General features: G+C 41.6%; 5 protein-coding genes across 14 annotated transcripts in view; 3 read left to right on the forward strand and 2 right to left on the reverse strand.

Annotated features, from left to right (window-relative positions):
* Positions 1–6079, forward strand: part of LOC117587704 (sodium/potassium/calcium exchanger Nckx30C) — a 28677-nt gene extending 22598 nt beyond the window's left edge. For 5 of the 8 annotated variants that reach the window (XM_034278601.1, XM_034278606.1, XM_034278609.1 and 2 more), the window contains exons 5-8: positions 795–869; positions 2326–2580; positions 2692–2828; positions 2920–6079. In XM_034278601.1, coding sequence (XP_034134492.1) covers positions 795–869; positions 2326–2580; positions 2692–2828; positions 2920–3160 — 708 coding nt within the window. In that variant the 3' untranslated portion in view covers positions 3161–6079. The remainder of the gene's footprint in view (positions 1–794; positions 870–2325; positions 2581–2691; positions 2829–2919) is intronic. The other 3 variants (XM_034278604.1, XM_034278605.1, XM_034278607.1) reach the window with 1 other exon arrangement.
* A 4411-nt stretch (positions 6080–10490) lies between these two features.
* Positions 10491–12814, forward strand: LOC117587706 (pescadillo homolog). Its single transcript, XM_034278610.1, has 4 exons — positions 10491–10648; positions 10730–10963; positions 11026–12124; positions 12189–12814. The coding sequence occupies exons 1-4, from the start codon at positions 10631–10633 to the stop codon at positions 12731–12733; spliced, it is 1896 nt and encodes a 631-aa protein (XP_034134501.1). The 5' UTR covers positions 10491–10630; the 3' UTR covers positions 12734–12814.
* Positions 12815–13131: 317 nt separating this feature from the next.
* LOC117587708 (protein pelota) lies at positions 13132–20373 on the reverse strand. Its single transcript, XM_034278612.1, has 5 exons — positions 20051–20373; positions 19276–19997; positions 19019–19211; positions 15190–15296; positions 13132–13435 (listed from the first exon to the last, which is right to left on the reverse strand). Exons 1-5 carry the CDS (start codon positions 20089–20091, stop codon positions 13314–13316), a joined length of 1185 nt encoding a protein of 394 aa, XP_034134503.1. The 5' UTR covers positions 20092–20373; the 3' UTR covers positions 13132–13313.
* Positions 15028–18465, forward strand: LOC117587713. Of its 3 annotated transcripts, none has more exons than XM_034278618.1 (4): positions 15028–15035; positions 16046–16095; positions 17833–18133; positions 18235–18465. In XM_034278618.1, exons 3-4 carry the CDS (start codon positions 17868–17870, stop codon positions 18326–18328), a joined length of 360 nt encoding a protein of 119 aa, XP_034134509.1. In that variant the 5' UTR covers positions 15028–15035; positions 16046–16095; positions 17833–17867; the 3' UTR covers positions 18329–18465. The 3 variants fall into 3 exon arrangements, with proteins under 3 accessions (XP_034134509.1, XP_034134508.1, XP_034134507.1); XM_034278617.1 differs by lacking the exon at positions 15028–15035 and adding an exon at positions 15861–15967 and having other exon boundaries at positions 15998–16095; XM_034278616.1 differs by lacking the exon at positions 15028–15035 and having other exon boundaries at positions 15998–16101; positions 17837–18133.
* A 101-nt stretch (positions 20374–20474) lies between the features above and the next one.
* Positions 20475–21152, reverse strand: LOC117587711 (NHP2-like protein 1 homolog). Its single transcript, XM_034278615.1, has 2 exons — positions 20995–21152; positions 20475–20932 (listed from the first exon to the last, which is right to left on the reverse strand). Exons 1-2 carry the CDS (start codon positions 20995–20997, stop codon positions 20552–20554), a joined length of 384 nt encoding a protein of 127 aa, XP_034134506.1. The 5' UTR covers positions 20998–21152; the 3' UTR covers positions 20475–20551.
* Between the last annotated feature and the right edge of the window lie 1023 nt (positions 21153–22175).

The following is a 22175-nucleotide window of genomic DNA, read 5'->3' on the forward strand; positions in this document are numbered from 1 at the left end:
GCAGCAGCAGCAGTAGCATTGCATTCCGGTTGCTCATTCCACAGCCCCTTGCAGAGGCCATAAAAGTTTTGAGATCATGTCTCATGTGTGTCTGTATCAAAAGCAACCTAAAGCTAGATCACCAACCGATCAATACATCATTCTATAAACGATCTGCAAGGGTATGTAGCCTTCGGTTGTCCGAAGATAGAAACCGCTTTCTAGTTGACGTTTTTAATTAATTTTTTGTTTTGGCTCTATCGATTTATGCAAAGATCACAAAGCAAACAAACAAAATTCTGACCCTGCAATAATTTGAATTCGACTCACGATTGACAGAACATGGAATATTTCCGAGTTGGGTCTCGCTCTCAAAAGAAGTAAATCCCCAAAAAAAGATATATTTCAAATCAAAATCTATTTCCCATTACAAAAGAAGCAAATTGTGTTTGTGTTTCAACGCTATCTATCCCCACTATCCGTATCCGTACCCGTATGTGTTTGTTATGTGAACCCCGAAACAAATCCCAAGTACACTTCTTCTACATACTACATGCGAACAGTCTTCTCTCTTCTGTCTATCCTCACCCCAAGTCTTCTACTATCTGTACAAGTTTAAGTTTAAACGTTTTAATCAAAGTTTTATTTCGATATCTGATCTAAATCCGAGAACTTAAGTGCCAAACAAGTGCCAACAAAGCTTATAATTACAACAATCTGTCTCTCTTTCTATATAATGTGTATAATCTACTCCCAAAATACCTTATATATAAACATCAATTATATATAATATATCTTGAATAATCAACTTAAAGCCATCGTTGAGTGGTCGACGTCCTAGCTGGATTGAGCAGAGGGTCAAAATTCAGACACGCAAATTTAGCATCAAAGTTAGTTTCATGAACAATTTTTATTGATCTCTCTCTCTCTCTCTCGCTATCTCTCTGTATCTATCTATCTATCTGTCTGTCGCTCTCTCTATCTCTCTCTCTAAATACTATCTCTTTTCAATATATTGCATACAATCTTTATAATTTCTTATTACAAATACTATTACTGTATTGTAACCAACGAAGCTTTTATTTATTTTCAACTCAGTAACAAAAGAATTACCCGACATTAGAGCACGCGGTCTCATGGCACACAAAAGCTCCTTGGTAGTGGCCTCGTCATAGATTTCAGACCAAAGAAATGTATATTATAAATTTAAAGTTCCTCAAAAATATTTGTAATTGAGTAACTCAGGTATAAAAATATTCCCTGGAAATCAATAGTTCACTGCAATATGATTAATTAGTCGAAACCGCAGAGCCGCAGCCCCTGCCGATGATTAAGGCTGACTAAAATGTGAAACCAGATCCCGAATCGGAATCAGAATCAGGCCCTATGAGGAGTGGGCCACTGGCCAGGAGCGTGTGCATGTGCCAACCGCAGATAAATTTCCACTTAGAGAACCGTCACCCGCCGCCCACTTATCACTTATAGAAATGCTTCAGTGTTGCCTCTGACAAATAACACTCACATCTGTACACTCAGTGTAGAGTAGATCTTAGATCTTATTTAAACTAGTTCTAGCATTTTCTTATAACCTTTACTTTCTACTTTCGTTTACAATTAATCTAATCGACTTGGTAGACGTGTCGTTGGTGTGTTGTTGCACTTGCTAGACAAAATACGAGCATGCCCACTGTACCACTGTGGTACCCACAGTACCGATAGAACTTGCGATGCCGATAGAACTCTGCACGTTTTAAGTCTCTCACTCTGTATCGTATCGTATTGCATTTGTAACTTTGATAGAAAGTAAGTGCACCTCTCTATGTACCACACTAAGTATTTTGATTGAACGACACTTTGTAAGCCCCCCCCCCCCCCACACACACAAGAGGAAACTAACCCAAGAAACAACCTGCAGACTTTTCTCAATTCAAAATCGTAACAAAATTTGTACTATGACCAAAAAGAGTCTAAGTATCTGTGACTCATGCTCATCTGTATACATAGCTCAGACAAGTCCATAATTCCACAATTAAAATCGAATTCAGTCTTCGATCCCCGTTTCACTCCACTCACTAAGCGAATAACTCGTACTCGTACTCGTGCATAAGAACCACTCACTCACACTCACACACACACACACACGGCATTTTTACTATATATTTTATATAACAAAAATTCCATATTATATATTATATATATTCTCTATTATAAATACAATAAGTACTATATACAGAGATCCTATGCCTATAACTAATGTAAAGAGCAGCAGACAAAAAGCGCACAATGTTGAGTCCAAGGGTTCTAATTGAATGTCTCTTGCTCCATGCTCCCTTCCCGAACCCAAAGGCGCCCGATATCGAGGACGACCCGGAACCCCTGAGCATGGCCTGGCCGGACACGGCGCGTAAGCGCCTCACCTATGTCCTCGTGGCCCCGCTCCTGGTGCCCATGTGGCTGACGCTGCCCGATACGCGAACGCCGCGAGGCAAGCGATTCTTTCCGGTCACCTTCATCGGTTCCATTGTGTGGATAGCTGCCTTCTCCTATCTGATGGTGTGGTGGGCAAACGTGGCCGGAGACACGGCCCGCATACCGCCCGAGGTACTTTTGCCGATTCCATTATTCCGTTCCGTTCGAAACCTGAACCCGACCGAACCTCAAACTGATTCTCTGTTCACTGTTCCACTGTTCTCCTTCTCCGTTTTCGACCAGGTCATGGGCCTGACCTTCCTGGCAGCGGGCACATCCATTCCGGACTTGATTACCTCGGTGATTGTGGCACGCAAGGGATTCGGCGACATGGCCGTCTCCAGCTCCGTGGGCAGCAACATATTCGATGTGACTGTGGGGTAAGTAGTAAATCCATTTCCCAATACGAGACTACTAATAATACAGCTCCCGGAAATATTGAGAACTAATCTAATATGAATGCATTGCAAGCTTACCGATACCCTGGCTGCTGTATGGCATCATCTACGGTGCTCCCGTTGAGGTGAACTCGGTGGGCATGGTGTGTTCCATAACCATTTTGTTTATGATGCTCGTATTCGTGGTGATGTCGATTGCCTGCTTCCGTTGGCGCATGAACAAGGGGTTGGGCTTTACCATGTTTCTGTTGTATTTTGTCTTTGTCGCGGTGTCGCTGATGTTCGAATACGATGTAATCACTTGCCCCTTCTAAATCTGATGTGTTGCAGAGGGGCAAGGGCAAAGACAAAATAGTACCAACGGTAACCGAGGTGTACCAATATACCGCATAGATTTCGAAGAAGATACATAAGTATGTAAATTGAAGAGATTGAGAGCCCAAAACGTGTTGTTTGGATGGGGCAAAATCTCTTTCTCTCATCCAATTAGCTAAATTATATACAAAAGCAAATTAATGAATGAATAACAAATTAATTAACAGTGGACTAAAGCTAAATAATCGAATTGTTAAACAGATACAGACACCGACTCAGATGCAGACACAGATACATACCTTCACACACATACACACGAACATGCGAAAAACTTAACGTTAAAATGCGAGTTAGTTAGTGCCAGCGTTTCTTTTTCGAAAGACATTTACTTTAAAGTGTTTAGCCGCAGCTTTTTATGCACCCTGTACCCTAAACCCTATATCCCTCTATACTGTACGAACTCTATCGTATCTATCGTATCTATCTATCTATCTATCTATCTACGATCTACCATGATCTACTACGAGCAACCTTATTAGAAAGAAAGACGAGAACAATGGCTTCCCAACCAATTACTATCTATCTATGTATCCACCTAAGCGTTTGGGTTTAAACTACTCTAAAGGATTAAGAGATAAATATATATCCATAAAGTGTATATCTTGGCACAATGGCACCCTCTATACACGATACACAGATACGATAAAGAATAGCGAAGAACCAGCAAACGAATGCTACTAAAATTTTTGTCGCCTTTCAGTTGCGTGCTCTACTAAGATTTCTTCTCCTAAAAGCTTTATCCAAGAGCCTCTCTCTAAAACTCTATCTCTAGTTTAGCGACCTATAAACATACATACCGCATACAGAATACGGAGGAATGAATATATACCCTTTCCCCCATATACCCTCACACGCACACTTACCACTATATATTGACCTACACTACATTGCATACATACCTACATATGTATATTGATTAAGTGATAATTTGCGTACTTATTAAACATGCAAAAGCAAAAAGCGAAACTCTCAATGTAAGCTACAATTATACTCGAAACTAAAGTCGAATCAAAGCGAACAGAAAGCGAACCAGAGACGAATGTAAGGAATACTTTAAAAAACACTTTTGCTAATGCATTTGCCACACACCCAAATATAAAGAAAAAAAAAAACAAAACCAAAGCATTATGATTATCGATTATACTGATTGAAGTTCCAAGTCCAAATCCAATTCTTATTCTTATTCTAGTTATGATTATGATTCTAGTTCTGATCCTAATTCTAATTCTAATTCTGCTGGCGTGTAGAACGAGCAGAACCTTACATTTAAATTTAAACCATATTTATTATAGACTATTTCAAATCCAAAAAAAAAGAAAAAACAAAAGAAACCAAAAACTAAAACAAAACTAATTTCATATACTTACTGAAGAGTCAAGTCCCCCAAAAAAGTCAACATATAGATATGAGCATATAAACATATTGATATATATATATAAACGACATATAAAACGATATTTAAACGAAATACGAAAGAAAATCAACTTGCTCTCTTTATTTAGAACGTACGTAACATTTTTCTAAACTAAAACTAAAACCCTAAAACTCGTATTAACAAAAAAAAGGTGGCCGCAAACCGAGCTAAAGCAAATGCCAGAAAAGATAAAGCAAAACGAATGGAAGATAATTTAACAAAATACGCATACATATATACACCTAAATATATACATACATTATATATTTTATATATAACAGAAAGATAACTAACTATATACATACATATACATATACATATATATATATGCAACAAAAACTATACCTAAGTAGGCAATGTATCTAACGTTTGCATATGGCTCGCAATCAAGTTGAGGAAATGACAGACAGAACAACAAACAAAGAGAAACAAAGATACACTACATCACACACCCATACACAGACACAGACACAGACATAGACACAACATACACACATAGAACAGAAAGCAATAATTTTTATTACCAGAGATCTAGGAGGAAGCAGTGACATAACTTTATATACATATAGTATATATTGTACACCGATTCGAAGCGCTCGAAGCTGCATATCAAACAGCAGCAGCAGCAGAGCAACTGAAGTTGATGTTGTGGAAGCCATCGGACATAGTTATATATACATACATACACACACATATATATATATGCTGTAATGTAATGTACTTACTGAATAATGCGATATGCAAATGCAAATGCAAGAAAATTAACGTAACTAAGTGGCTGCTCTTACACCCCATGGGTGCAGTGCATTCGATTGCACACAGATATGTATATATATATATATACACATATATATATATATATATATGATAAATAATATTATAATTACAAGTATAGATTATGGACAGAAACCAGAGAACACATCTACAGCTGAGAAGAAGCTGAAACAGAAGAACAGGAGCAGGAGAAGAAGACATTGTACAAATACCCTCTCCTACGACAAAGCTTAAATCAGAACAATGCTTTCTCTCTCTCGCTGTTTTCATAAGGCACATACCATACCTGCCGTTCGATGCATTAGTCTAGGGTTGGCTTAGATCTTGGGATGTCCTTCTACGATTGTGCTGGGGTTCTCTAGCATGCCTTAAACCAAACCAAATGTTAATGGAGAATTCCTTACACTACTCTTTAAGCTTTCTTGGATCACTCCAATCATTCCCTATTTAGAGACTTCTTTGCTTTTCGGCTCTCATTGTCACACTCTCAACACCAAAACTATTGACTGTATTGTCCATCAATATCATTGATATAATAGATATATCCCAACTAGCAAGCTCACTTCTCACGAGTAGATTGCCTCGGTCACCAGGCTTTAACAGAGACAACTTCCAAGAACAAACAAAAAATTAACTTAATCTTTTATACATGCTGTATGTTAAACTAAACCACAAAAAACAAAAGCGAAAAAACCTAAAAAAATATCTTCCAAATTAACTTTAAAAACCAAGTCATACATATATATATATATTAATATATAGCGAGAAAATACTTGAAAACTAAACAAACATTCATACTTAACTGAATACATCATATTAGAACCTAACAAGAAGAACACACACCCAGCAATTACTTGTACTAAAGATTCTCCTCACTCACAACAAAAACACACACAATCACACATATCGCGCCCACTTTTCTCTCTAAAAAAAAGGTACACGAAAAGTACAAAAACCTATGTAGGAACTACTACTACGAGTATGCTACGATATCCCAAGAACGTTACTAACTGAATCGAGAAATTGTTAACGAACAGATACATACATTTACATAGCTTTGTGAGGCACTCTTCTCCTTATTGAAAAGCAAATCAAAAGCTAATCGCAATGAACATTAACACACCTCCCCTCACCCGCCAAGAACCACTAATCCATGTCCCCACATTGCCCCGAAAATCATTACCAAACGCACACAACACACTGAACACTCAAATGTCGGAGTGGCCGTAGAAGTCGCGCTTTAAAATGAAGTATATACAAGAAATATATATATATACACAGATATATATATGAAATTGTTATGGTTATAGATTTTTAACAAGTTGAATAATTGCGTAAAAAGTAAAAGTGACAAAAAACCAAAATGGAAAATACAAAAAAAATTGTTGAAACATTAGCAAAAACGTTCATAAAAACATAAACAAAGCGTAACAAAGAGAAGAGAACAAATAATAATAATAATTATAAAAACAAGCAGAAGAAAAGCAAAACGAAACGAAACGAAACAGATATAGTAATGCTATATATACTTTATGAAATATTTAACTATGAAAATAAAATCATTGTTTGAAATTAAAGTGAAAAGTAAACTTACTAAAAAAAAAACAGAAGCTGAAATTCGGTGTTTGCTAATTTTGTGTCCCCGACCAAATTTTGAGTTTTGCAGAATAACCCAACCGTAAGTATAGCCCGATTGATTTCTATATTTCCTTCCGATCAATTGGCATTTAAACAACCTTAAACAAGAAGATATATTCGAAGATTTGTATGAAATTAGCAAACACACAAAACTAAACAAAGCACAGACCATTTGAAAGCATTTCTAGAGATGTGGCCACAGCAATTACTACGAGTACGCTCTCAAGTCAATCACCTATAACAATCGTCTGTAACTGTAACTGAACAACAAAACTACCAGAATAAACACCAAGAAATACTCGTACGAACATAACTTATGCAAACCATCTAACGATGTAACGATCCGACGAACGAACGAACGAAACAAACGAGCACATAATCATTGATTTCAGCTTTAAATAATCTATAAACTAGACTTAAACCTAGACCGTACTACTTATATAAAACACACATATACAACACAAAACAAATAATTATATATATATTGACTTTTATAAACAAGTACTATATATTACGAGTACGTCAGCAGTGGGTGGGATTTTATTACGCAAAACCGTTGAAAGAGAATTACTTTTTTAAAACGAATACAAAATACGAATATTAAATACGAATACGAATACAAAAATATTAAAATAGAACAAGTGAAATGCAATGTATACAATACTCTTATATTCGATTATACAATATTTAGAGAGCGTCCAAGTTGCGTCCGTTGTTTATAACACAAGAAACACAGCAAACAATAAATTTCGGCAGCCGCATGAAACGGAACGAAACGGAACGGAACTGAACTGGCGCTCGGCTTCGATTTGTTTTTCGATTTTTCGTTCGATAACAATAACGATAACGATAGCGAATACCGAACACGATAATGACAACCGAAGCAAATATGAATATATGAATCCAGTAAAAAGTAATAGTTAACATATTGGTAGACTTATTTAAAGATTTTATAGCATTTTCAAATTTATATGTGTACGAACAAGATGCGTTTATTATTTGTAATGCCATGCGATCTAGCGAACGTAGCAAATGGGGACCGGACACGTCAGTATATAGTGCGCGAACGTCAATATACATATATATAGCCAGCCAGCCGTCGTGTGTAATACAATTATCATTACCCACCAAAAGATTTTTCGTTGTTAAGTTTCGATTGATGTACTTATTGTTGGGACTTTTACTTTACGAGTGTGTATTTTTTCGAAAGGCAAAACCAAAGAACAGAACGGACAGGCACGGACAGATCGAGTGTTAAAGACGACGGGCATGTTATTAGTATAGAGAGTGTCGAGTCGAGTAACTTTAATAGTGAACAATGAGAGTATTATAATAACAGACATAATTTTAATAACTGATACGCTTTTAGCACATAAGATTGTACAAATGATTTATATACATAATAACGACAAACCACGAAGAAAGCGAACCAACACAGAAGTCGGGCTTCAGTTATATTCAGATCGAAGATCACTAGATATTCCAACCCCCCCCTATGTTGCTGTTAGTCATCGGAGGACTCCAACCCCTCGGGCCCCAAACCGTCTTCGGCCTTACGAACGTTCGAATGATGAATATGTAATGAAATACAGCGAGTTATTTACTTTATACAAGTACGACTAGTTAACGACATTTAGATTTTATACAAAACACACCCAACACACCCACTCGCACACATATTGCCACACCGAGACACACCTCATTCCCGTACACACCCCAAAAACCGCGAACCAAAAACCCATTCGAAGCTCATGCGTTGAGAGATCATCAAAAAGAAGAAGAATAAGTACAGGAGCAGCAAAAGGAGTAAAGCAAAATCAAATATATAGTCAATTTCTAAACGATACATGCAAAACATATATGGCTGGCACTCAAAAAAAATATACAATACATACATATATCAAACAAGAATTATATAAAGTTATATAAAAGCATTTTAAAGGATAGGACAAAGCGGGAATCGGGAGCAGAAGGAAGGAAGAGTGAAACCTAAATCCGATTGGATCGGAAAGGAATGGAACGGAACGGAACGGAACGGAAACGACACTTATGTAAATCAAAACGAAGCTATAGCATATAAAAACCAAATGTTAACTAGTTATTTAGGTGAAATATACAACAAATCACACTCAGATACAGATACAGATAACGATAAAGATACAGAACGAGCAGCAGACACACAGATACATTAACTCGCAGACACACACTAAGACACCACATCACACACACACTGACACGGACACACGAACGTCGGTAACGGTGTGAATGCGCCGTTACGCAGCCAGAGTTGTAGCAGAATCGCAGCAAACGAATAAAGAATGGAAAGAGAGAAAGAAGCAAAAAACTAAAAGAAATGGCCGTTTAATAAACTTTTGTTATTAAAAATGCAACCAGTCGTAAATTGCAGTTGATTGCAGTAAAGCATGTTGCGAAAACCAAAACGAAGTTAATGTTCAAACTAACTAATATATAACGAATATTATATAATACAACAAACTTAGACTGTATGTTATTTTCTCAATACAATACCTATAAAAAAAAAACCAATAAAAACAGATTCAATAAAATGAGTTATCCAAATGCAGCACATGGCGTTTTAGATTTTCCAATTTGCCGTTGATTTCGCTCCATCTATCGACATATATTTATCGGAACACGTCTACGTTTTCTGAAGTATGTTTTGTGAGAGATGGTATGTTTTGGTTTTGCGGTATATTTTAACGATAATTCGGCGGTCACACTTTCTTTCAGGGTGACAATTTATGGTATATAATATTATAATTATATATAATAATTTTAATAATAATAATATATAATATATAATAATATATAATAATAATTTAATATTATTATATTTTATATATATATATATATATATATATATATATATATATATATATATAAAATATACTTTTCAGGATATGTTGACTACGAAATTGAGTTCATTGATTATTTACAGTATATCGGTATATAATGAAATATATAAACAATATCATCAGTCTATTGAATTCCATTTTTAAGGTATGTATATTTAATAGTATAGGGTGCATAGAAAAACATATGAAACGGTGAAAAACATGTCACATTATTAATGCTTGAGAGCAGCTTTGAAAATTATATACCATTATTAATTCATAGAAATAGGGTGTACAAACGTCCATATATACCTGTTCAAAATCAACAAATTGTCAAATATGTAACGTTGTTTTTGTTGATTGACCTTTTAGTTTAAACTTAATTTGTAAACATTCCAAGAAAAGGATGGCGTGAAATCTAGCCAATCTTGTGGAGAATTGATTGATGAATTGGATAAAACTATAGTTTTAGTGCGGAGACTTTTAATAAGCTAGTAGTATCAAATATAACTTCAAAATCGAAATTATTTAAGATCTTCGGTATATTTAGAGTATATTTTGAGTGTCTGTCGGTATATTTGACCGATAAATCTGCGGTTACACTTTCTTTTCCACGCGCCCAACAACACAAAAAACGTGTGTTTTGGTTTGCAGCGTGTATTTCCTCAAATTAATCTGTATATAACAGATCTTACCAGGCAACGAGAGCAGTTTTCCAACCATTAACAATGAGGCGTCCGAAGAAGGTAAGCAGTAGCGCAATCACAGCATTTTAGACAACGCTGTGAGGTTATGTGCATGTAAATAACTGTTCTCGTCCTACGCAGTACGAGGCTGGAGAGGCCACGCAATATATTAGCCGTCGGGCGGCAATCCGGAAGCTGCAGTTGTCGCTGAATGATTTCCGCCGCCTGTGCATCCTTAAGGGCGTCTACCCGCGAGAGCCCAAGCACAGGCGCCGCGCCCAGAAGGGCTCATCGGAGATCAAGATCCTGTACCACACCAAGGACATCCGGTTCCTGCTCCACGAGTCTATTGTGTGGACCCTGCGCGACTACAAGGTAAGTGGAGCGTGGAATGGCCTGTTCTGCCAGCGGAGTCTTGAATAGTTCTCCTCTTTCAGATCTTTGCCAAGAAAAGCAGCCGCGACCGCGCCATCAAAGATTTCCGCAACCTGAAGCGCAGAATGGAACTGTTCCCCGAAATCAAGCTCGATCACATTGTCAAGGAACGTTATCCGACCTTCATAGACGCGCTCAAGGACCTCGACGATTGCCTGACCCTGCTCTTCCTGTTCAGCACTTTCCCCTCGCTGCATTTGATTCCCCGCGAGCAGTCGAACCTGTGCCGGCGGTTGACCATCGAATTCCTGCACTATGTAATCGCCTCCAAGTCGCTGCGCAAGGTATTTATCTCCATCAAGGGATACTACTTCCAGGCCGAGATCAAGGGCCAGAAGGTCACTTGGATCGTGCCCCACTACTACCCCTTCAAGCCGCAGTCGCGCCAGGAGGTTGACTTTAAGGTCATGTCCATTTTCGTGGAGTTCTACACAATTCTGTTGGGCTTCACCAACTTCCGTCTCTTCCACGGCCTCAACCTGGCCTATCCACCTCAATTTCCCTCCACCCTGCTGCAAGACAGCGCAGACACATTTAAGGACGAGTCCACCTTCGTGTCGGACCGCATTGCGGCACTGAACTTTGAGCTGCTGCGCACAGACAAGGTGCAGGAGGACGAGGAGGAGCCCGACATTGACATGGAGCTGCTGGAGCAGGACGGCGACTCCAAGCGCATCATCAAAATGAAGCAGGAGGCACAGGAAATATCTCGCCTGCGCACCCTCTTCAAGGGTCTGAAGTTCTTCATAAATCGTGAGGTTCCCCGTGAGCCTCTCGTCATCCTCATTCGCTCGTTTGGCGGCAAGGTCTCCTGGGACGCGTCCGTCTTCGCCGGCGCCACCTTCGCAGAGAACGACGAGACGATTACCCACCAGATCGTGGACAGACCCAGCCTGAGCACACAGTACATCTCCAGGGACTACATTCAGCCCCAGTGGCTCTTCGACTGTGTCAATCAGCGCCAGCTTTTGCCCACCAACGACTACTTCCTCGGCGAGTCACTTCCGCCGCATCTCTCTCCGTTCGTCGACTCCAAGCGCGACTCGTACATCCCGCCCGAGGAGAAGGCTCTCCACGATCCCTCTCTAATCGAGACTCATGGTAAGTTCTCTGGGGTTACTCTTTAATCCTTAAATATATCTTAACAGTGTACATCTTTCTTTAGAACAAAGTGAGGAAGAGTCCGAAGAGGAGGATACCGCCGAGAAGGAAGAGGAGGTTGACCAGGAGCTGCTCGATGCGCAGCTGCAGCTGGCCTATCAGCAGGAGACAGCCGAGTACAAGAAATACGGCGGCCCCGATGGCGTCAACGAGGACGAAGAAGATTTCAGCGAAGAGGATGACGATGAAGAAGACGACGAGGAGGAAGATGATGATGAGGATGTCGATGAGGCGACCAAGCGCAAGCTGCAGGAGAAGGAAAAGATGTCCGTGCAGTCGGGCAAAGTTCACAAAGTGAACAAGCGGCAGGTGCACAAAGCCGAGGTGGATGAGCACCGCCTGCAGGCCCGCATGGTCAAGCCGCGCCACCGCAACCTCTTCCGCAAACTGATCCGCGAGAAGCAGACCAAGGAGAAGGAGGAATGGCTGCTGCGAAAGAAGCGCCGCAACATTGACGCCGACAGCAAGGAGGCTAAAAAGACGGCGAAACGCGAGGCCCGCAAACTGGCGGCCGAGGCCGCTGCCCGTGCAGCCAAAATGGTGAAGTGAGCGGGTGGAATGCTGTGTTCGAGTCTTGATCTAGGTACTAAAAACAATAAACAATGATAATGTCAATCAAAATCCAACGGATCCCAAGTACTTTTATGTATATATAATCTTTGTTTTGCACTTTACAAAATTATGAACAATCGTTTTACACGCGGACCAAAAAAACTGAGCTAAACTTTGTAATTTGGTTAAAGTATTGTACAACAACAACTCGAAATTAGTTTTAGCAATCTGTTAGCAATAATATTAAGTGGTGGCTGGACTTCATTTTCTCCAGCACCCTTCTTTGAGAACAGAACACAATTGATTCTCCGGGCCCAGCCATGCAGGGGTGGGGGTTAAGACCTAAAGCAATAGTTTGTATATCGTATCCGTATCGTATCGTACTTGTATAATAGTGTATTGTATAAGCCCTGACGCAGTCTGCAGTCTGTCTGTAGTTCATATATCTATTAATCTACGTGTATAATCCGATCGCTATGTCAAATTTTTCGTTTAACAAATGCCCAAAACTCCACGCCATTTCCAGCTTCCATTTCATACGCTACTCTACTGTATCCTTTCTCTATCTCTATTCCTGCTAGTCGCTATCGCTATCATCTCCGCCTGCCGCACCATCCTCATCATCGTCATCATCGCTGTCCTCCAATTCGGGCATAGGGAAACGCAGTAGAGCAGCCACACCAGTTAGTTGAGCCAGTTCTGTGGAGAAGAAAGAAAAAAAGGATTCATAGCATGAAAGATTAGAGATAATAGCAGATACAGCCGTTGGGATGGCTTCAAGGCTTCAAAACCCCTCTATAAATGTCCTTGCCTATGAAACCAGCCAGAGTTGAGAAGATAGTAGAGGAGTTAACCTACACCAACCAAAGAAGGCCAAGTATCTGTGCTTCATACCAGACAATCGTCTTACTTTTGGCCCACATTTGAAAGCCACGGCCAGAAAGTGTGGGCAAAGGATGCAGCAATTGCGGTGGCTTATAAACAGAAGAGGAACAATGAACGTACTGTCTGGCTGTACGGTGTGCAGATCCGGGGAATATCTGCTAACACATAAAGGTGCTTCAAAATCGAACATCGAGACAAGTAAAAAACTGCCCGTGGTATGTGAGGCTACACCCTACACTGGGATCTTAAGCTGCAGTGGAGCAGTGAATTGGAAGACATCCAAGCCGGTACAGTGACAGGCTGACAAGACACCGCAGTCGCTCGTTTATTACCTGTACGACCTCTGAGGGCTTTGCCAATACTTTTAACGAATGATAAATACCCATTTCCGCATTGATTGTCCCTGCAGCGTATAGCCTGGGGTTTGGTCCTTTTGTAATATCTTAATTGGGTTGTTAAAGTACTAGATTGCAAGTACGGATTCAGCGCTAAATAAAACTAAATTTAAAAAAACAACAACCAGCAGAATGGTGAGATCTCTCTCTCTATGTTGTTGGACACTACGTATATAGAATTTCAAGTCAATTGCATGCTAGACCCATGACATAGTCAAATGCAACTTTTCCACTTAATGGACTGCCTGGGTACGTGGGCGGTTCCCGTTTCAAGGCTCTCCGGTTGTCAGTGTCTCAGCTGTGACTCAATCTCTGAACTTGGCCAAAAGGTTCTCTCGCTCTGTTCTCTCTTTGCCTGCCCAATTATCGCTGGATTAATGCAGGTTCCACACGATAATACATTGTTTACTCGAATCATTTTTGTGGGTTGCCAGGCCCCGGTCGTTATCTCTTAAATTCCACTTCAATGTTTATACGTTGATGTAATTCCAAGCTGATTAAACTGCCCAGCGGGAAACAGTTGCTCATTGAGCAACTTGAGCAAAAGATATCGTAAGGGGAACGGGAAGTACTTGAGAAATCCACTTACAAGTGTGGATAGACGAGCATTAGGACAATGTTTTCGGTAGGGATGGGATCTGGATCTATTTCGGAACCTGCAACGACCCATTTTCGCGTCGAAACGGAAAGTGTTGCCAACACGTGAGTCATTTGTCGAATGAAATGACTATTTAAAGACACACAAATATGTGCAATTAATGCTTTCTAAATTACAAATTGAAATGCAAACGAAATCGAAAGTCCCTTCCGAAGGGGGCAAGGCAAACATTTTGTCATTTTGGACTTTTTAATGCGGGAGACCCCTCCAAAAAATACATCTACAACATTTACGCGTACACAAATGTTGTTTGTGGCGCAGTGCAATGAGGGATGTAAAAATAGAATATTTAACGAGGTCATTAGACAGACAGGGGGAGGCCAGGCCAGGCCCCTGCACACGATTATTAAAATTCAGCAAAAGCATAGGAATGACTGAAGTGAGACTGTGGAAAGAAGAACCTATTCACACACAAAGAAGTGCTCTACCGAGTCCCCCACTTCATAGAAGTTTCTTCACTCTTCAGCTGCTTCAAAGTGAGTCACTCGCTCTCTTTCGTTGTCTCTGATACTCACGTTCTCCTGAGATGTGCATGCTGGAGAAGATTTTCACCTCGCCACCAGCATCGCGTACAGACTCCACCAGTGTGACATACTCCTTCCTGAGATTAACATCCTGACATCTGAAATTAAAGAAAGGAACAATTTGTTACACATATTTGTCAAATGAATCAGTTAGACTTCTATGGATCGTGATATCTATTGAATTTGACATTCCAACATCGGTTGGATCGTTAATAAGCATGATGGCACGTGATGAGCATAGGAATGCACAGTGGATAAGGTGTCAAGTTTAACTGGAAATTGTGTCTCCCCTATGGAACGGTGCTTTCCAGAGCAATGCATCCACAAGCGACAGTTCAAGAACCCCTGAGAAATTATTATGTTAATGATAAACCATTAACCAGCATTATCATTAACAGGTAACGCGTACGAAAGTAAGAACAATGAAGCAAAGGAATCCCAGTCACAATCCCAATCGAAATTTTAATTAAAACCGCTTCTCTGTTTGCAACGAGCGAGCGAGAGAGTGAGCGCGGTGCAGAGAGCGCAATTTCATTCGATCGGTGACCAGTGGGGGAGCGCAGCTCTCACCATGTGGAACCCATTTACGTTCCACAGCACGTGCAGTGCCAGCAAGAGTGACAGAGAGGGAGAGAGACCGAGCTGAGGCACTGCCTCGGCGATTAGTTGCAAAGCGGCTTTCTTGGGGGACGCATCGAAGAACGTGTACGAAGACGGCTCGAAGACCTGCCACGCGTAAAGAAAAATTGGTGCTAAGACCCGCGTTACAGCTGCTGCTGCTGCTGCTGCTGCTGCTGCTGCTGCTGCTGCCACAGAAACGGGTCTCCCAATCTGTCCGTCCATCTATCTGCAAACTGCAGCCGAAAGCAGAAATACTGCACAAATCACGCATAAAAACTATAGGTGTGTTTTTTGAACGAGTGAAAGTTGTTGAGGATTTGTTGTGTTCATGGAGGAAGCTAGGGTTCCATCTGTTGACTCAGCGGAAAGAAATGCAGCAGCAATTATTGTGTATATCTGAGCTACCTGTATCTGTATCTGATTTTTGTTGTATTCATCCGTTAACCGCAAGCTGCGATGAGCAGGAGAGAGCCCATTGTTGTAGATGCAATAATTGTTGCTGTTTTCCACTGCGTGACAATGATTGCACAATGGAATCAATTGTTATAATGGAATTAGCGTGCACCGTGGGCCCCGTTCTCGTTCCCACTTCCAGTCCCAGGCACGAGGTCCCGCCACGTCTAGCCGAAAGAGCCATGACATGGCCAGCCAGAAAGCAGTACCGGGCATAGGGAATGCGAGGGAATGTGCGACACAAGATACGAATGCGAGTGCGAATATCAGTAAATGCCCGTAAAAATGTCTAATTAAATGTGAGGCCGTTTGCCGGCGGCGACGAGGTGCGGTGGAAACTGAACTTGACTGAACTGAACTGAACCTCCTCTTGCCTCTTGCACGAACCTTGTGATACGCTCCAAAAACGCTGACAAAGAAATTAGAAATGGGAATAAACAGTGAAAGCACTCGAATAAGGTGAGCGCACCTTCGCGCTCTTCTTCTCTTTTGATTTTTCGACTTGCGAAACAATTTTATGCATGTCTCGGGGACAACTCATTGATTTCGCTAACCAAATAAAACCCAACCCCAGTGATACAAAACACTCTCGAAGCAGAGCTTTGGGAATGGCCCTAAGATTCAGTGATTCATGGATATCGTATTCAATCCATTAAGGGTATCAACATCTGATATATACGGCAAGCCCTTTCACTTCTTGCCCAATGCTCGTGTTGGGTCTGTTTCCCTTATATGTAAAATTATAAACAATTGTCTTTCAAGACAACATTAACATGCGCCGCCAGCTGCGACAACAGAAAAACGGAAAAATACATCGAAAAGGGGGGCACGTTTTGGATGCAAAAGACACGACGAGGTTGCTTGTAAGACAAAGAGGGACTAGAAGACTAGAAAAACTGGTAATAATTTATAAAAGTGCACAGCAAGAGAACTAGTAGTCGATGCCCCAGAGTGTGAGGGAAATCGGTTAATGGATGCAGAACTAGCATAACTTTGCAAGTGGATCATATGTACGTTCAAATGTGGCTTGTGGAACCCATTGAGAGCGTTTCCAATGGGAAGCAGAAGTGGGAGCGAGAGTGCTGCTGATCCATAAACGGAGCGATTAAATAAATTAAAAAAGGTTTGCTCTTTTGCTGTTTGCCTGCTCCCTCGCTCGAGTGGTCGCCCACGAATGTTGATATTGGGTGCTGTTAGTAATTAGCGATACTTTAAGCGAGAAAACCTATATAAAGAAATGCTTTCAGAGAGCAAAGATAGAAACGCAGTATACACACACGTATCCGATTTACATCAAAGTTTAGTTCAGTTTTTTTTGCCTGTGCTCCAAACTCGTCTGGCGAAAACAGCTCTATAAACAGAGACAAGACCCAAAAAGCGAAAAACAGATCAAACGCAAATCGAGAGCTCGGGGACTGGGGACTGGCCGTGAGGAGCGGCGGATTAGGAGAGCAGGGAATGTTTAGGCACCAAAGTGAACGCACAACTTCCAAGCAACTTTAGCTCCAGCTCCGTCGTTAAATAACTCGAACAGAATGTATATGTATCTCAATCTCCACTCAAGTTCCTACTCAAGTGCCGGCCACTTAACACCCATGAAGATGCTCAACCGACAGCCCGACTACACCATCTCCGATCTGGGCCATCCCTGGCCATGCGATCCACACATGAAGGCGGACAGAAGAAAGCTCTCGATGGCCTGTTTCGGGACGCCTCCAACATCGCCCAGCCGCCTGCTGCCCATGCGGGAGACACTCAACGATTACTTCCAACGATTATTGATGAGGCAAGAGGAGGAGCAGGATGACCTTTCCCGCCAGAAGCAACACAAGAATCAGTGGAACGAACAGCAACGCAGGCGGTAAATCAAATGACACTTTGCAATGCGAAAATGCGCGTTTTCATCTAACGTAAACTCTCTGTCTTTTCTCTTTTGTTCCACAATTGCGAAACAATCAACAGCAATCAAAAATGTCGAGATAAAGGGGAGACAGCCACAGCCACAGCCACAACCACAGCGACGACGACGACAACTTGCGATTTGAACAATTTCTGACGGAAGATACGGATGGTATGGTGGGAGCGACTAATTCAAAGCTGACTGATTAAAAGTGCTACAATAAACACACCTTTTTGCCTAGAATTTTAAGTACATTAAACATTAAGTAAAGAAGAACCAGAGAGCCCGATAAACACTTCATTTTAGTTTAATTGCGAGGCAGTTTTGGATCTTTCGTTGCTGGAATTTCAATGGTCCATTAAATTCGTACAAAATGGTAAACAAAAGCAAGCTAGCTAGGAGATCAGTGCGAAGAGAGGCACAAAGCATACACCCAAAAATGGCAGAGAACGACGAGGCACGACGCACGGCCTTGATCATGAGCACGTCGCCATGGGGCCAAACACACAAATTGTTTCTCTGGGACGTGCTTTCTTTAAATGGATAAAACCTGCGAATAGATTAGAGATCAATCTACAATCTACGCAGGCGGAAGATCAAACTGGGTATCATCATCGTGGTGGAAAATTGTTACTCTCTCTCATGTACTCATGCAAGTCTCCCTCAAACATTTAAATTGTCGTCTCGCGCTTGTCGCTGGTAATTGGCTAAAGTTGAAGGTTCTTTCTCCTTCTCTCTCTCTGTGCTCTTGATCTCTCCGCTTGATTGGGCTTGATGTGTCTTGTCTGGGTTGTGCTTCCGCTTGGAATTACCCTTGAGAAGGGAAATCCGATGACTGGGACTCACCTAAACAGATTGTCGGATATGAGCAGCATTTCAATGGCCTGGGATTCGGCTGCGCGTAGTACATGCTTCTTGCCATAGAAAGCCTTGGCCGGCTCGCACTGCAGCATCATATAAAACTGTTCCAAAGCCTTGACCTCGCCAGCGGCTTTTGTATCGGACATTTTGGCCACCACAGCGGGATCCTGGAGAACCTCTGCAATTGGGGAATGGGAAATTAATGACAATGACAATCCGAAGCGGCAGAGATTGTAGCTTACCCTTTAGGGAATGCTTGAACCCTGAGGAGGCATGGACGAGCATGAATTTGCTTTTGTTGTCCAGCAACAGCTTGTTGTCCATTTTGACGGCCTGCTGGAACATGTAGTCGTGGAACTGATCGCGCACAAAGCCAGGCGAGGCGATAAGCACACACTTGACGACATCAAAGTTGACATGGCGAAGGATGCTCTGCATCACCTGCTCGTAGAACTTGGCCAGGCCCTTCTCGTGCTGCTGGACGCTGCCCTTTCGCTTGCGTGGTATGGAGACTTCGATTTTGCTGCGCACCAGTGTCATGCTGGCGGTGATGAGGCAGACATGGGCCAGGCCCTCCTGCATGACAACGGCGGCCACATCGGCCGACTGGGTGGGATCGCAGGCCATCTCGATGCGCTCCAGAGCGATGGTGTCCCACTCGGGCTTACGCAGCTCAAACTTGCGGTTCAGCTCGAGGTCGAGCGTGTGGTAGGCACCCATCTTAACGTAGGGATTCTCCTCGATGTTGCGCCCCTTCAGACGCAGCACGCAGGCCTGCGTGTCGAAGTCGATCGTTTCCACGGCAATGGTGAGGGTGGTGCGCACCCGACTGCTGGTGGAGGAGCCGGTGGCCGTCTCGTTCTGCACCTTTCTTATGGTGGTGCTGCGCACGCTGTCGCCCTCCGCTATTAGGTTGTACGCGTGCCACATGTCCTCCGACTCCTCGGGCATGAGGGTCACATTGCTGCAAGAAAAGCAATTAATTAATAATTTCTGTGGGGGAATGGGAGTACTCACCCCTGCATGCCCTTGTCCACGTATTTGCCTAGCAGTTTCATATCGTTACGCCCCACGAATCCTGCGGATTCCCGAATCCCGGCGTCAGGGAGGGTTTACTTTTCTTTTTGTTGTAGGCACTGCGTGCTTTGCGTTTGCTGCTTCTGCAGCTGCGGGGAGCTGCTTGTCACTTGAATCTAGCTGTATGTTCCCTCGGTCCACGTGAATAGCGATGCATTTTTGTCATTTGATCAACCAATATCCCCAAAATTACACACACAGTCGACCCGAAGTTTCGGCGGACAAGTGGCATTCACACGGAACGAGCCGAATCAGCTGACCCACCGTTGTGGCGGTATTTATATGGTATTTTCTCAAAATCCGAATTTCCGGTTTCATACGGTAATACTTGAATGCCAGACATGTGCCGAAAAATTCCTTTTTGTTGTATTTAGAAAAATACACGCATTTTATTTATGTTACGACTTTGTACGCATGGTTGCTTAAACCAATCACTTAAACCTAAACTAACAGCCTTTCAATCTCCTGCTGAATGGACGTAATCTGCGACTTCAGCTGGCTGCCCTCGTTGGTAGTCACCGAGCAGGCCACGATGGGCCGGGAGACGCCACAGGCGCGGCCCAGCGCCTGCTTGGAGCGCACGAACACATACGGCACGTTCTTGTCCTCGCACAGCAGCGGCAAGTGGAGCAGAATCTCAATCGGCTCCGTGTCGCCGGCCAGCACCACAATGTCAGCCAGACCACGGTTCAGCGTCTTGGTGGCCTCGTTGGCGCCCTTGCGCAGCTGGTTGTAGTTGAGTGCCTGCTGCAGCAGATTCATTATCTTGGCCGTCAACTGGGCATCCGCCAGGGGGAATGCTTTCGGGTTCACTTCCTCGGTCTGTGGGGAAAGGTTATTTGTTGATTTTTCCCTTTACCAATGTTTAGATTGATGATTCTTACCATTTTAAAGTTTTTCTTTGTTACTTGTTGGAATAGTTTCAAAATTAAATGCAACCTCTCGGCTTGTTGCTTCACTGAGGGCAATGGCGGGCGGTAAATAAAGTAAGTAAGCGCTCAAAACAAAGCACGTGCATTGGGACAGTGTTACCAGCTCTTCGAGTCATAAAAAAGCTAAACTAAATAAAAGCTAGATTAAAACGACGAGAAATAGCCAGATCATTTTGATGGAGGAAAAATAACGCGAAATTGTTGAAACGTTAAAACAACAGAATTTCGCAAATAAGACCTTCTTTGTTCCTGAGTGTTTCTAATTTCTGAACATTTATAATTTATAGGACTTAGTATTGCACAGAATATCTTCCAGAAATTAAAATGCATTAAAATGGTCGGTTCTAATTTCTGTACAATTCTACATTTTTGCGCTTTCTAATTTGAGAGAATCTGCTATAATTTCAAAATCATTTCCCAGAATCGGCTAGGGAAAAACGGAAGATCTCATGGGGAAAATAGCTAAATTGGTAAGACTGCTAAGGGACAGTGTGACAGCGGAAGAATCGATGAAATATACCGTCAGACCCCCAAAAATATACCAAAATATACCTTCTCATTTAAAAAATATACCGTTAATATACCCCATTCTTAAATCAATTTCCTCTATTTTATTTAGTATTACTAGCTTGAAAAAACGTTTAACAATTAAACAATAATATAATCCAATTGAAGAATTAATTTGGTTTATTATAAATACGCCTTTTTTATTGCAGGCAAACAAACTAATTACCTCACATTTTCTACATATCAACATCTTAGTAAATAGCGCGCTCAAGAAAAGATCAAAAGAAATTACATTTTGGAGTTTGGAGTTATTTGGAGTTAATTTATTTTTACAATATAATTGAGTTTATGGGATTGTGCTAACTTATTTATTTTCCTTTGTGCGATAAGCAGTGAAAACGATTCTTACGCAACTCTGCTAGATGGCCGAAGTCGGCGGTACCGCGCTCGCAGGGAATTTTTTAATTTCAGAGGTGTATTTCGGCTCGAAAATGTTACATGGGAACACTGCCAGTAGCAGGACGTATTACTCACAATTGAGTTCTACATTTGAGCATGAGACGGGATGTTTCAGATTTATATTTTTCGGGTCTAAAATTTCCCTACAAATTTTAAATTTCCCAAAA

This window comes from Drosophila guanche, unplaced genomic scaffold (assembly GCF_900245975.1).
Source record: "Drosophila guanche unplaced genomic scaffold, DGUA_6, whole genome shotgun sequence".
Classification (NCBI taxonomy): Eukaryota; Metazoa; Arthropoda; class Insecta; order Diptera; family Drosophilidae; genus Drosophila; species Drosophila guanche.